Source organism: Nesoenas mayeri (genome assembly GCF_963082525.1).
Source record: "Nesoenas mayeri genome assembly, chromosome: Z".
Taxonomy (NCBI): Eukaryota; Metazoa; Chordata; class Aves; order Columbiformes; family Columbidae; genus Nesoenas; species Nesoenas mayeri.
In genome coordinates, this window is record NC_137542.1 from 74719594 (window position 1) to 74736181 (window position 16588).

The window sequence follows — 16588 nt, forward strand, 5'->3', positions numbered from 1 at the left end:
GACAGGTGGAAGAAGCCTCTTGTTGGCAGGTCCTGGTCCTCAAACCACCCACTAAAACCAGTGTCTACTGGACAAAACACAACAGGGCACATAGAATCACAGAATCATTTTGGTTGAAAAAGACCCTCAAGATCATTGAGTCCAACTGCTAACCCACCCCTGGCACTACCCCATGTCCCTGAGAACCTCACCTCTGTGTATTTCCAACCCCTCCAGGGATGGTGACTCCAGCACTGCCCTGGGCAGCCTGTTCCAATGCCCCACAGCCCTTAGGGGAAGAAATTGTTCCCCACATCCAACCTCAACCTCCCCTGGCACAACTTGAGGCCGTTTCCCTGTGTCCCCTCAGCTCCTGTTCTCCAGCTGAACCCCCCAGGTCCCTCAGCCGCTCCCATCACACTTGAGCTCCAGCCCCTTGCTCCGTTAAACACTTCAGCTCCCAGAGTAACGACACCAACTCCCGGACCCCACACGACGATGTGGGATCAGTGTGCACAGTGAGCTCTGTCTTCACCTTTCATGCATCCTGCTATTCAGCTTTCTGGTTTTACATTCCATCGACTTAAATCAAAGCCACACTCGGCTGCCTCGTCCATGTCCCTGTTCGGCCTTATTTTCTTAACAAATATTTAAGCTGCAATGCACAGGCAACAATTCATCCCAATGCAACAGCTGCTGTGCGAGTCAAGCGTTCGAAAAGCCAGAGATAGCAGTTCTGCACAAATTAGCCAAAAGGCACACTTGTTGTTCAGCAGCTGACATCCCAGTTTCGTCTTTCCACTGCAATCTCCAGTGCTAAAAACAACACAAAACACAGGGTTTTTCTCCTGCAATTACCTGGTTCAATTCATGATGCAAACAAGAAGAGTTTGGGGTAGGAGGGAGAGCGGGAGACGCTGAGAACGTGAAAGTCTTTCCAGTAAAACTAGAAAGAACAAAAAATCAAACTGGGCATCATTTGGGGAATAAGAGGACTGCCAGTGGATCTGTTAGCTCATAAAAGTGCTCCCAGTATTTGAGGAAAGAACAAGTCCAGACTTCTACCACCCTCCAAGAAGGCAGGAGATCAGTTTGTGGGTAACACATCCATAAAAAACTGTGAATTCACCCTGTTCCTTAGGACCTATCATGGTATTTTTCAGAGCATCATGAAACATGTTGTCCCCTGCTGCCCTCCACGCCACCAGCTTTCCCCTCATTTGGGATAAATACCAGCCTGGGTCAGTTGTGAGTGCTGAAGGACCTGAACCAGTCACATTATCACAGGATTTTGCCAGGACAGAAAAACATCATTTCTGCCATTACACAGATGAGCTTTCTCCCGGGTTCTGGAATTAAAACAGGCTGTTGTACCCATACATGTTAAATACAGAATGTCAAAGAGAAGAGTCTCCAAATCTCCATCAACTGAGCAATGCTGTGGCATTCCCCCCATCATACTTTCTCCTCTAAGAACGATTATGCATTACCTGATGTGGATTCTTCCAGCAAGTTGAAAATATCATGATTTTTGTCTCAAATTGCTTGATTTTTCATCTTTATTTTGCATGGACTTTTGCAGACATAGCATTTTATAAATACAACATCTATAAAAACTCAACAGCTGAAACAATACCTTATTTTAAAAGTGCATGTCAAACACGTATACTTCTGACTTTTTCACATTTTTTAGGCAACTGATCAATAACATTGAATCTAATAAACCCAGTGCTTTTAAGTCTTTGAGGGGAAAAAAGCAGCAGAGTGTGTTCTTCCAGACATTAATTTTCCAAAAGAGTCTGTTAAAAACCATGCTGCGTCGATATCTGTTTAATATACAGAGGGGCATACATATGTATATATATGTATATATATTTATAGGCTCGCAGATAGAGCAAGGAACTCTTAAGACCACATTAAGATGAAGGTGATCCAATGACCCAGCTGGCATAGTTAGCAGAATCAAGAAGATAATGGTGATTTTCTTTCTCCAGCACTGGAAGCAAAGTCAAGAGCGACACTTCAAAGCACTATTGACCAGATGGTAGCACATTTCCATCCCCTGGTGACCTGAAGTCATGTTCTAACGTGTAACCATGTTATAAACATAAAGGCACAATTAATGGAGGAAGAGAAGAAGTGACCATTGTTCTTTCATAGACTGGGACTGCAGGATCTTGGGCCACCTCGAATAGATCAAGGGGACATTAGACAAGCAACTGGGGAAACTCCCCAACAAAAGGTGCATCTTATGCACCTTATCAGACAAGGCAACAGAAACAGTGATTTTTAAGCAGGAACAACAGATTTACAGTCTCATGGTTCATGCTTTGGCAACAGAATTTTAACAAGTGATCACTCAATTTAAACACAAGAAAAATATCTTCCCATAGCGTCACCCTGTCACATCATGCCCAGCTGGGCAGAAAATAATAAAATTAAGGGGTGAGTGTCCACTTGTTACATCAGTATGTCCTAAACAACCCGACTTCTAGAACTAAGGAATATATGAACATGAACATAACTGACTGTTCCCCTTCCAGACACTGGGCAGCCAGAAAAATAGGTCTCTGGATTTAAATCATCTGGCTTAAAACAAACTTGGCTAGATGTTATTTATATTTAATCAAGCAATATAGATGCAGACTCACTAATACTTAGAAAATGGGAAAAACCGAAGTTCTCCAGTTCAAATTTTAGTCTGTATTTACAGAAGTGGAAGAAGATGTTAGGCATGCCTTTCAACTACAGATTTGTGTGGGATAGCAAAAGAGGTCAAAATTTAGAATATTATCTACCCAAACACAGGGATTTCACAAGTACATAAGATTCACACGTAGCCTGGTTAAGAAAGTCAAAGCCTCTTTTATACACAATCCCCAACTCACTTAGAACTGGCCTGAGTGACGACACATTGGAAAATAAAAAGGCACAAAGCAAAAACTTAAGGTGCTACAGGATGAGTTTTGCTGTCTAGTGATGTATAAATCTATCCCCAGGTATCCTCCTCTCAGATGTGCACTACGCACAGGAAGATATTCAAGTGTTTTCAGCCAAAAAACGCTAAGCAAATCCGCAGGCCTACAAATAACAAAAAGAAAACCTTAAAGAGGAGGAAAAACTCGCCAGTGTGCAGTTCCCATTCACACAGTGGAACTCTGAAGGTAAAAATTACTTGTGCAATAACAACATTATACGTAAACCAGTGTAATCAACACTTGCGTGACGATCCTGCGAGCTCAGTGCTGCTATCGTATGCTGTCCAAATAATGCACTTCTGGGTACAGCGTGTTAATAAGGAGAGACAAGAGGTTATTGCCGTCTCGAAGACAATGTTCTGGATGCTTGATGAACTGAGAAGCCTGGGAGATTTGCTCTTGGTAATCCATATATTGTTTGTTCAATGCCATAGATTCAAGAGCATTCAGTGCCTATAGATACAAGGGAAAATTCTGTTAGCTGTTTGTGCTTCGGTCTGCAACAAAACAGTTCATGAGCCACCATATTCATAATTCCACTAGAAGACTGTTATTTACTAGACATCCTGGAGTATTTGGAACAAAACATTTGTAAAATACAATCACTTAATAGTGTTTCAAGACATCTGATATTTTTCAAGCTGTTCCTTCACTGAGATCAACACAGCAACTGTTCTACCAAGGCTTGCTAGGATTCTGCAACTCAAATATTGTCAAATATTTATTTCATGAGCTCAGGACATGGTTTCAAGGAAATTACACCGAACTACAAACTGCAACACACTTAGCTACTCACCTCAGGTTTTTCTTATGAGCATGTTTGACTTTCATGAAAGTATTATTTTGCTACCAATAGTAACACTAAAGAGACATTGTCAAGTTAGAAATCATATGTAAAAGAAACTACGCTGGCAGTACCACCCATGGCAAATTCTGGAAATACGTCTGAACAAGTTTCATTAATTTCTTAGAGAGGAGAAACACGCTATAACAAGTTACTTTGCTTTGGTTTCTAATCAACTTCTCCTTCCTCCTCTCACCCCCTTACTGAAACAATCACACTGTCAGTGCAAGTGTTGAAGAGGAATGTTTATCTGCCATAGAGCTTTTAGGTCCTGATCTCACAAATTTAGTGTGAACCTAGTCCTGCATTGTCATGAAAAGCAGGACAACCACAGCACCAGCATTTTTTCCTGTTTGTTTTGAACTCTTTCTACCTGTTACATTCCAAGGTTTCTGAACCTATGGTTAACAGAGATAAGTTCATCTCCAGCTCTTCAGTGTTTTAGACCAGAAGCCAGTGCCTTTGTATTAATACAGAATGTCATATAAACAGTTTTACTTGCATTCAACCAAGGATCATTTTAGGTTAGGGCTGAGACACACAGTCTTGCTACTGGAGCTCAACACATTGACATCATCACCTGGCCTGCACTACACATTGAATAAAACCAATGCACTGAGGCTGGATTTACCACAGTATCACAGAATGTTTGGGATTGGAAGGGACCTCAAAAGATCATCCAGTCCAATCCCCCTGCTGGAGCAGGAACACCCAGGTGAGGTCGCACAGGAACATGTCCAGGCGGGTTTTGAATGTCTCCAGAGAAGGAGACTCCACAACCCCCTGGGCAGCCTGTTCCAGTGCTCTGTCACCCTCACTGAGAAGAAGTTTCTTCTCAAATTTAAGTGGAACCTCTTGTGTTCCAGCTTGATCCCATTACCCCTTGTCCTCTCATTGTTTGCCACCGAGAAGAGCCTGGCTCCATCCTCATGGCACTCACCCTTTATATATTTATAAACATTAATAAGGTCACCCCTCAGTCTCCTCTTCTCCAAACTAAAGAGAACCAGCTCCCTCAGCCTTTCCTCATAAGGGAGGTGCTCCACTCCCTTAATCATCTTTGTTGCCCTACGCTGGACCCTTTCCACCAGTTCGCTGTCCTTCTGGAACTGAGGGGCCCAGAACTTAGCTTGAATTTAGCTTGAAGTAACACTTGCAGTGATGCCCGTGAGCTTCAGCCCACAAAACGAGCACGCACGCAAAGAGGTCCCGTCAAGAACCCAGCACACGTTACCTGCTGGGCCTTCTGCGACAGCTTTGGCTCCGACCCCGCTCTCAGGCGGACCTGACCCTCCGCAGGAATCTGCACCAAGAGGAAGGTGGACAAACTGCGGGCAACCACCCGAAACCTGGCACGGGGAGAAGCACAGAGAGAGAAGGTGGCATCAAATCTGCGAGTCCTCAACAGCAGATAAACTGGCAGTTCTGTCCCACGAGATCTCTCTTGCATGAGGGACACAGTAAAGGCTTTACACGAACTTTTTCAATGCATCAGAAAAAAATAATTCACTTTAATATATCCATAATACTATATAATACACACTAGAGGATAATACCATACATATGAGATGTTACACCTGTTCCAAGCTCAGCTACCGCCTTAAGACCACATATGATATACTCCTCCATTCCACAGCATTTGAAACAGCCACATCAGCCAAATCAAAAGACAAGCTGAACAGACTAAGATTTCAGAACAATTTTAACGGGACTGCATCCCAGGTGGTCTTTATAAACACACAGTGATGCTGAGGCACTGTGTTGAATTGGTGTTCCACAAACATTTACATATCTTTTTCTTGGCATTCTTCCCACAACAAACTGGATTTTAATACTTAAAAGCCAAATTTGGTGTCTCTCTTTAGAAGGTAAAGTGAATAACAAGCTCTTTGAGCTTCTCTTAGGTTTTCCAACACCTCAAGGTTAAGATGGAAAAGGCAGCGTGCATGCGATCATACAAACCTCTTGTAAGGTCAACTGGAAAAGTGTTCTACAGACCAAGTGAAAGCATTTTCCTCTAACAAACAGCCACCCTATAAACTTTGCTGGAGGCGGACATGAAGCCAGAATCTCAACTTCATTTTCTTTCCTTTTCCACCACAAATTTGCAGAAGTTCATATTCACTTCTTAACCAGATTAAAACACATTTATAGATTTGGGGACAGCCCGGATTCAGAGCATCTTTTGACACTGCAGTCTGGATTCAGGCTGCAGCTTTTTTAACATGATGATTCATATTAAATCAACTAATCCACTGTCACTTCAGCCCTCACCTGGGTGACAACGGAGACCTCCTGCCCAGCCCGATAGCACCAAGGATTCCAGAAGTCAGTCTCTCCTCGGCCAGCTGGCTCTGCCTGCCCTGGATCGACAGCAGAGTGCGAACGACAGATTCGATCAGAACGGTGTCATCTTGCTCCATCTGAATCAAGGACAACTGCATGGCTTTGTGCCACCAGAGAAACAGTTTTGCCTCTTCCCTTGCTGAGCTTTAGGTAAGATTTAAAGAACAAAATAAAACAAAATATAAATTAATAAAAAGAGTCAGATGCCCAGGTTAAGGAGTTAAAGAGTTCATATCTCTGCCTATTGGGCTGATGATGAATTCAGACTGTTAATTAATGACAGCTAATTTTACTATATGAGAACAGTATAAATCTACTATCCCACCTGTTATACCACTGTAACTGCTATTGTTACGGATTCGATGCAGACATCAGCCAGCAGGTTTTAAGGGCCTGTGGGAGAACAATGCTTCCTTTTAAGCTTTACAACCAAGAAAAAATTCTATTGCAGCCATAAATGGATTTAAACGTGCCTAAGACTTGGTATAAAACAAATGAAGCTGTATCTCTGCTCTTTTTTTTTGTCTTTACTTACCAATAAAACACTTTAGAAAGCAATAGCTGTTACTTCCACAACTATTTAGACTTTTAATATGATCCTCTAGAAAAGGAAACATTGAAGTTTTTGTTGAGCGAAGCACAAAGTGAAGTTCCCCCTACGATATTTTTAACCTTTTCCCCAAACAGTTTGCTGTTTAAGTTAACAAGCTCAGATTTTCCACATAAAGCATGGACACGAGTTTCCTGCAGACTATCCTCACATCACTCTGCCCAGTCATTTCCCACCAGCTTTGATGTTTAGAGCAAGGTTTAATTTGCTGTTTATGCTGGCTTTGCTATCTCATTTACACTTCCGCAATCAAATTACTATGGTACCTACAACAGTATTCTTTGAATTTCAAAAAACAGTGGGAATGTGCATTTTCCCCAGTGTTCTTTCACTGCACATAGCAACATTACCAACATTAATATGGAAAAATATTCACCATGTCTGCTAAATTCTGGCAATTCCAGCAGCAAGTGTAAATACAGTTGTCACATATTTTAAGCACAAAGTACTATCATTTTAACCCCAAAGCTATCTATTCTTTCCCACCATAACCCTGTCACCTAATAAGCTGTTTTACAGACCCCTAACTCTGGGCACTCCACATATCCTCTGGGTTCAGATTTGGTTCAGAGTTGCTGAACAGACTCCACTGAGGTCTGAACACCAGGTTTCTCATTATTACACTGAATATTTAGCACATAACTCGCCCCACCTAGTGGACATTCTGGAAATTGGAACCCATAAGGACATAAGATTTGCTTAAAGTAATTTTAACTGAGCACAAATACAGGCTGCCATGGAAATCAAGCTTCTCTGGCTGAAAACAGATCAAAACCACATCAGAAGGGTTCAAGCAAATAGAATTCCCCCTAATACTGTTGTGGTTAAACTGAAATGTTGGCACTGTGGTTGGGCAGACTCTGTTATAGTGGATACAGAAGGATTAGTCATTTTGTCCAGCAGCCTGGTGAAATTAACCTGGCCACCTTATTATACATAACTAGAGGCTTATTTAAAAGCCAAAGCATAATCAGCAGCTTTGAGTTTTGTACCTTGGGTACACCTGCTCCAGCCATTTGCTGATGGTCAGCAGGATTTTCATTTCATTGGTAAGAGTTTGGTCAGCGTTCAGGCATTGCAGCAGGTAGATGTACAGGGTCAAGTAGCTTCCCAGAGACAGACACTCCCGCAGGAATTCTTCCATGGTAAGCTCAGGAACTTGGAGGGAGACGAGTATGGGGCCCCAGCCTAAATCCTGGTGGTGAGGATAATCTATAAACAGAACACAAGGACAGAACAAAGAGCATGTGAGTAAGCAGCACTTGGTAAAACCTGTTTTGTTCTCATGAGATGATTGGTTTTTTTAAAAAAGTCCTGTTGTTTAGCTGGAAAAATGGCAACCCTTATAGAGACTGAATCAGAATTCACAGAGACAGATAACGTTTTTAAGAAAATACACAATTAGAGCAGTTCAAAATCCCAGACCACTATGGTCTTACTTTTCTACATCTAGTTGGTACAGCAGATACATGTGTGACAATTTGGAGCCAACAGATACAAATAAAGGAGCTCTAATTTAAGTTCCAGCAGGACAGGGAACTGCTGGAGAGAGTCCAGCGCAGCCACCAAGATGCTGAAGGGAGTGGAGCATCTCCCGTGTGAGGAAAGGCTGAGGGAGCTGGGGCTCTGGAGCTGGACAAGAGGACACTGAGGGGTGACTCATTCATGTTTACAGATATATAAAGGGTGAGTGGCAGGAGGATGGAGCCAGGCTCTTCTGGGTGACAACCAGTGATAGGACAAGGAGCAATGGGTACAAACTGGAACACAGGAGGTTCCACTTAAATTTGAGAAGAAACTTGTTCATGGTGAGGGTGTCAGAGCCTGGCCCAGGCTGCCCAGGGGGTTGTGGAATCTCCTTCTGTGCAGACATTCCAACCCGCCTGGACACCTTCCTGTGTAACCTCATCTGGGTGTTCCTGCTCCATGGGGGGATTGCACTGGATGAGCTTTCCAGGGCCCTTCAACCCCTGACATTCTGGGATTCTGTGATTATGGAAACCAGATTAAAACCCAGTTCCAGTACTGGGCAGCATAAGGATTTCAGACAATATTTAGCTTAATGGGCATCACACATTGATCGAAGCCTTTGAGACGAGCAAGAGAAGACAGGTCGCTACCTTCGTTGAAGTAGGCGGTGATACAGGCTTCTGTGGTCTCCGCCATGTGCCGCACGGATGCCAGGCTCTGGCACGCTGCTGTGAGCAGGGGCATTGCCAGCAAACCCCGAACTTTGCTGTCGATCCACTTTCGCAAGCTGCCCCGCAGAGATTCGGCTGTGGCGATGCTGGAGTTGTTCATCATCATCAGCGTCTCTGTGAAGAGGCTGCTGAGGGCCATGTGGCGTGTTTGCAGATCCATATCTGGCAATCGGAGACAAGAGAAACATTTCAGTAAATGGAACTCAAAGTCAGCTTCAACACTGAACACTCTCTGCAGCTAGTGGGAAAAGCCTCTTGCCCATTACACACCCCAATTCCTTGTCTGTACTTATGGAACTGCAGTCAGACACCCTTTCCTAACAGTCTCTTCCCTTGACAAGACAGTTCATCATTTATTAAACAGAGAGACAGCTGATAAGACTGTACACTGGAGCCCATCTTTCACCTAGTATCTTTTACCATGACTACAAAACAAATCAATTGAATTATAACCCACATCTACAGTCTCCAAGAAAACCTGGGTATTAAAACACAGCTTAAAGCACATCTTAGAGTGAAACAACCAAGATTTCCAGTTATTCAATTTGAAACACGATCAAGGTAAGCCCTGAAATGTCACAATCCACTCACACATTTCCAGGATTCTAGATTTCCTGCTAATCTTAGTGTGCAGCCCCAGAATAGTTTATGCAACAGTCTCTTGGCATTGTCCAAACATGTTATCATGGGCCACCTGTAACAGTACCCTCGAAGCACAAACATTTCCTGCACTTCGGTCTTAGAAGTCTAACTACAGAGTAGATGTTTGCACATATTGATGAAAAAAAGCCATTGTTGTTATAAAAGAAAATTTTCAAGCAATATTAGGTGTTGTAGAGGGAAAAATTTCAGCTGGTTATGAAAAAAAGTTGTGCACAAAGAGGGACTAATCACTGGAAAAACATCATCCAAAAAGGCTGAGACTGCTGCACTTGCAGATATTTGGAAGCTCACTGGACAAGTCCCTGAATGACCTGTTTTAACTTTGAAGCTAGCCCTGGTTTGAGGAGGAGGTTGGACTACAGCCCTCCAGAGGTCCCTTCCAAACGAAACTGTTTTGTTTGTATCATCTCCTACTAAGAAAAAAGGGAAAAAAAGCCCCAAAAGTCATCTGCCGTGGCACAGCTCTCCAGTCTTATCATAGACTGAAGGACAAAAGAGATGTTGGGAAGTCAACTGACTCACCTAAGGTCACAACCAGTTTTACAGCCACCGAGTGGGACCAACACAAGACACCAGGGCCACCAGATCCCTAGGACAAGCCCTGGCATGGTGCCCATGCCAGAAATCCAGTGTTCTCCTCTCCAGCTGTTGTCAACAGAAGCTGCTGCCTCAGAGCTTCTTCCAAAACCCTTCACCAGCCCCCTCCAAACCTCACAGAGAAGCTAAATCAAATACCTCCCGCACTCCACAGTATTCTCTCTTTCAGCCTTTCGACACAGAGTGTGCACAAGGGTTCACGAAACAGATGCTTCTCTTCTGCTGGAGCTCCTGTGTTCTCCAAAGCTTCTCAGCTACCAAAGACTGAGAAGCAACAGGCAAGTCTTCACTTCTGTTCAAGCCACAAAGAGTTGTACTGACTACGGTGCTGTCCTACAGAGCTTCCTCAAGCAGCAGTACAAGTACCGTGTCCAGTGCTGGCCCCTCAGTTCCAGCAGGACAGGGAACTGCTGGAGAGAGTCCAGCGCAGCCAGCAAGATGCTGAAGGGAGTGGAGCATCTCCCGTGTGAGGAAAGGCTGAGGGAGCTGGGACTCTGGAGCTGGACAAGAGGACACTGAGGGGTGACCTCATTAATGGTTACAGATATCTAAAGGGTGAGTGTCAGGAGGATGGAGCCAGGCTCTTCTTGGTGACAGCCAATGGTAGGACAAGGGGCAATGGGTATAAACTGGAACTCAGGAGGTTCCATTTAAATATGAGAAGAAACGTCTTCTCAGTGAGGGTGGCAGAGCCTGGCCCAGGCTGCCCAGGGAGGTTGTGGAGTCTCCTTCTGTGCAGACATTCCAACCCGCCTGGACACCTTCCTGTGTAACCTCATCTGGGTGTTCCTGCTCCGTGGGGGGATTGCACTGGATGAGCTTTCCAGGGCCCTTCCAATCCCTGAAATTCTGGGATTCTATGATACTGACAGACAGTTGTCACCTTCTCAGATTTTCAGACACTTTCTGCTCAGTCTTGCTAGCACACCTGTGTGGGTCATGGACGTAACAGATGAGACTTGTGACAAGTATTTCTGTGCTGTACAGCGAGACAACTCATTTCATCTGAGGTTTGACAGAGGAAGGCTGGGATGGTACTAGTACTAAAACTGCCATCAACATAAATGCTGTGGACACACCATACCACCAGTGTATGTCCCCTACTTCAATATAGTCGGTTTTCCCAAACACACAACAATGTAGAATCCTTTCTCAGAACCCAATCCCTTTGCGTCATTCTTCCTTTTAAAAGATGCAAATACCAAATAAAATATAAAAAGATGAGAAACCTAGACAACAAAGAAAAGAATGCCTCCAGCTCCTGTGTATCAGTCAGTTTTACTCACAACATAACCCCTGTTTTTTTCTGTTGTTTCTCCCACTCTTGACAGCTCTACAGGGTAACATTTTGTTTTGTGCTCATCTACCACCTACAGATACACCATCAAAGTAACATGCCCTGCTGCCCATAAGGGAGACATTGTAGTAATGCAAATAATTACACAGTCACAGGTGTTCAACAATCCGCACAGTAGAATAAAGGATATTGTCACCTCTAAAGTGATTTGCTACTTCTTTAACACAAACCTGGAGGATTAAAGATGACTATATCATCCAGCAACTTGGACATCTCTTGTTCCAGAACTGCAAGAGTGATCTTCCCGCTTTGTTCTAAGGTGCTGAGAAACTGAACTACCTGGCGAATGTACGCTTGGCACTTCAGAGTTGCATCCTGTTAATCAAAATTAAAGTAAATTAGAAAATAAATGATGCCTAGAGCTCTTTCCACACTCGATAACAGACAAAAGCAGAACAGCGCAAAGAACAAGAACGTCTCTGAGACGCTGCAAAAGCAGTTCAGCTTACAAGGTGGACATGACTATCCGAAGATGTGCCGAAGCCTGCTGAGACCTTCAGGAGCTTCACTATCAGTTCAGCTGCAGCATCCTTAGCGAGGACAACAGAGGGAGGGTAGTGACTGTTGCAGTAGCTGATGATGCTTTGGTAAGATGAAATGCCCACAAGCTGCCAAGGAAGGGAGCTGGTCTGTCCAAGAAGATTTATGAGTGGCGATTCCTGAAGATTTAAATACATCGGTTTAAGTTCTGCCTTCTTTGTTGTTTTAAATTCATATTCACAGTACTCAATATTGGAAAAAAGCCTAGACTCCAAAATTTGAAGGGGTTGGAGCAGAAACCCGACAGAAATAGATGACCACTGGGAGTCTGACTGAAAAGCAACTCTTCATTCAAGCAGCACGGCAACACATGTATGTCATCTCCAGCATCCACAGAACAGTGCTCGGGACTGCTGCAGCAGTGCTAACCAAGCACAAAAATATGTGAGAGATGTCAAAATTTGACATGTACACTGTAAAGGTCACTACAAAGAAATGGAGACCCTACATGGTAAAGTCATTTCTGCAGAGGTTTATAAAACGGCATTAAAAATAACTGAAAAATTCATCTAAGTTCACAGTAGGACCAATGACAGGAGCCAGGTCCCTCAGTTTTCCATTTGGTGAATCATCTACCAAACTGGGGGTCTCTTCAAGTGGTTATCCTCATAAATACCACCCTGAACAGCACAGCAGCCTATGGTGTCCACATCTCACACAGGCAGGGTGAGATGGAAAATCCCCTGTCAATAAGCACCAAAGTCAAGCCTCAGGTACCTCTATCCTCTTCTCACACGTTCGTTTACATCTGCAAAACAAAAGCCACCCCTGACACTAAGAAGCACCAAATTCCTGGACGTTATAGAAAGAACAAATACTAGAATTGTGTTGGCAGCCAATACAACCTAAGTAGACTTTAAGGATCCAGAACTAGCCCAAATTAGACTACATGATTCTATGATTTTACATCAAGACTGCAGCACTGGTACATCAAGTACTTCTCAAGTTGCTCATGGACTGGACCGCAGGGCTGAGAACGTTTGAGATTCAGGTCAAGGTGTCACAGGAGTTTCTGGGAGGTAAAAGAGCAGGGACAGTGTGAGAGTTTAACACACTGCTGGAGGCCAGGAGGGAATTCCTGAGGCTGACTCACACAATGTGCAAACAGGTATCTTTTGAAGCTTGAGAAGCTTCTGATAAGCAAATATTACACATTCAGGTCAAAAGCATATGAATTACGGTAATTTTCCTAAAGTGGAATACAGCGTAGATCAAATGCTGCTGATGACATCTTGACAGAGCACCTGATAATGCATCAGAGGAAAGAGAAAACAGAAGATGCTGCAAATAGAAGAAAGCTTGCAGATGTGAGATGGGACTTCTTGAAAATTACCCAGCTCCTCTGGATGAGCCCTCCAGAAGCAAAGGACTTAATCACACTGTGCTAGATTTACCCACACAGAGCTCTTAGTAAAAGCAGGGTTTGGAAAGTTCATCCTCACACCTGATGCTTCTCTTTCCTACACTGGCAATTCAAAAACACTGGAATGCAGCCATCAATGGGAAAACCGTTGAGAAATCACAGATGATGAAATCCCCCTTCAGAGCAAAAGGACAAGAAAACACAACCTAAGATTCAGCAGATGAAGTAATCTGTCCCCAGTAATTAATCAGAAGCAGACAGTGACATGCTTCTTAAGGATGTATCTGGGCTTCGAGATGTTGTTACATCATTGTGACTTGTCATCACATCACATAGTGTTACAAGGGGAGTGTTTTATGGTAAGAAATGCACGTTTGCAAAAGCAGTTCTGAGATTTATAACTCCCACGAAAACATGTTAAAGCAGACAAATAAATATTTTCCTTTCAGACAGCTACGAAACAAGCTGCACTGGGATCAAGCGCTGCTCCTAACCCCACAGGGACTAATTCCTTTGCTGGGTTCAACACAACCAGTTTGAAGCACGACCAGCACTGAAGATCAGGTTGGAAAACATCATGAACATGCGCAGTAAGGCGCAGAGCCAGGCTTAAGCTCTTTGCAAACAAGTGATCCCACACCATCCCTTCGCACGCTCATATGTGCCACTCAGAAAAAGAAGCGAGGCACAGCGGAGATTTACGTGACTGGCTGAGACAGAATAAATGTGACTTGATGAGCCTCTTGATTCTTCTCAAGGCACCACAGATGCTATAAGCACGAACACCACACTCAGTGATGTTCCTGTGCCCACAGTGATGTTCCTGTGCCTGGATCAAAATGGGCTGATACTCGACAGCCTTTTCACTCAGGCTGTCAGAATAAGCTTCACCTTAAGTTATACATAATATTGCACATACATAATACATAGTATTGCACACAATACATAATATTGCACATGTATATATATATTTATACACACACAGATGTATTACAGGTGTATATGTAAATTCTTGCTAATACTACCTCTACTTTGTATGTGCTTATAATAAGGCTTCTCCAAAACCAAGGAAAAGGAAACAGATATTTTAATTAAGAGCTAGCCTAAGAGACAGGAAAGATACTCTATGCAACATCCCATACTTAACTATGAAAACAACAGCACGGTAGCTTTACACATTATTTTTTTTAAACACTGACTAAACTAACACAAATATTTGTTCTTTCCAAAACACAGAGAGTCATTTTGTAACTCCAGGAGACTGCCTGTGTTTATTTGCCTACTCTTTACAACACTACTGTACCACAGGACCTACAGAAGCTTCTTAGAACAAACAGCAGCTCACATAAGTTATACAATATGCCTTGCATAAGGATTTAGTCTTGCCCATCTCTAGAACACCATTTGGGGTATTTTACCTGGGAACTTCTGAGATAAGCATTCTGCAAGTCAGAGAGTCGTCACAGACTGTGTCCTTGCTAACAAAGGATTATTCTTCTTCTAAGACAGGCAGGTATGAACCGTCTCAAAAATTACCTCTTTGCCTATAAGTTGTTCCTCCTTTCCCAGCAGGACCATCATATACAGCAAGCAGACAATCATGTTGTGAGTCTGAGGATGAGGGTTGGGATTCCAGGCATCAGAGAGGACACTGACCCAGTTTATTTCACACAAAACATAACCCAGGAATAAGAAACAACTCTTGGGGCTGCCTCTTTCAATCTAGTAAGGAGAAAGGAAAAAAAAAAACAAAGGCAGGTACATAAAACAATGTAAGATATCAATACATTCAATACTTTTCAACTCCTTAGCCAACCATGAATCTGCGGCAGCACTTGAGGTCAGCAGAGGAGCACACAGACACTGCTTCTCAATCATATTGCTTCCCACCAGAAGAGCTGCACATATAACTTCCTAAGCCTCTCAAACAACCAGCACAGAATATCAAGCTACTGCAAACTGTAAAGAAAATAATCTATTACAAACCCTTAGCTGCATTACTGTAACTATTTCTCTTCACTCTAAGAGAAAGTAAGGAATTCTGAGCCTGTTTAGAACTGCACGAAGAACTCATCCTGAATAGATAAGCACTAAGTCCTGGAGTATTTCCACACCTACCTGCAGCTTTAAATTGGCTCAGACAACTTGGAAGTGAGGACAACATGGCAACAGTAAAACATATTGGCTCTAAATAAATGCATATTAAATACACACGTAATGAACCAAACAATCAGATAAAGACAGATTACAAAGACTGACAGCTTTAGAGTTCCGCACAACTTTATCAAAGACTCAATAGCACTCATTTAGAAAAAAATCAATCACAAAATGAGCAGCTGTGAATGCTACAAACATTAAAAGCTTACTTGCTAAAAAGAACTGTCTCCAGCTCGCCAATTATTTTCAAGGGCAACAGTGACTATGAGCTTAATCCAACAGATCTTGTTTACTCACTTTAAAGAACTCTTCCATAAGCATCTGGTCTGGATGCATTTCCTTCCATGGAAGCCTTCTGAACTCAGTATGGAAAGTATAGAGAATAAACTCTGGCATTTTGGGGGCTGTGCAACATTCACAGTAATACATGAGATGTAGCCAGAGAGCCCCGTGGTGGCTTGGAAACAGCTTATCTAGATTCAAAGAAAATAGCTGAATTAACAACAGAAAAACTTCAGGGAACGTTTGATTACAGAAAAGTCCACGTTTGAAGATGAAAAACCATAAATGAAAGTTAAACTAAAATACATTCGTCAAAGAAAGAAAAAAAGATGAAGCAGATGAAGCTTTTAGACTTTTTTCTCCAAATCAGTCAGTGGGGAAGCTTATGATTTCATGACCTTCCTTGATCTTTTGAAGAGCTGCTGTACAATAATCTGGAGTTACAGCATACTCCTTCCATGTAGAACTCCAGTGCTTTTATGTTGGGCTGTTTGTGTTTTTTTAAAAAGATGTTTCTTAAATTTTATAAAACACATATACTACATAAAGTACATATAAAATACTTCTTTTCTTTTTTACAGAATAAGTTTGAATCTAGTTCATCCCTAAAAGCTGTTGAGAGGAATTGTGAAATTATTTTTTTCCATTCTTATATCTAACTAAACATTAGG

The 16588-nt window shown here is 42.7% G+C and overlaps 1 protein-coding gene across 1 annotated transcript in view; it reads right to left on the reverse strand.

The window, feature by feature from the left end:
• Positions 1-1550: 1550 nt before the first annotated feature.
• The window catches only part of EPG5 (ectopic P-granules 5 autophagy tethering factor), a 59557-nt gene continuing 44519 nt past the window's right edge, over positions 1551-16588 (reverse strand). Inside the window, exons 36-44 of the mRNA XM_080363177.1 lie at positions 15933-16108; positions 15015-15200; positions 12025-12234; positions 11746-11890; positions 8878-9120; positions 7750-7969; positions 6076-6291; positions 5036-5150; positions 1551-3410 (exon numbers count right to left, since the gene is read on the reverse strand). Coding sequence (XP_080219303.1) covers positions 3228-3410; positions 5036-5150; positions 6076-6291; positions 7750-7969; positions 8878-9120; positions 11746-11890; positions 12025-12234; positions 15015-15200; positions 15933-16108 — 1694 coding nt within the window. The 3' untranslated portion in view covers positions 1551-3227. The remainder of the gene's footprint in view (positions 3411-5035; positions 5151-6075; positions 6292-7749; positions 7970-8877; positions 9121-11745; positions 11891-12024; positions 12235-15014; positions 15201-15932; positions 16109-16588) is intronic.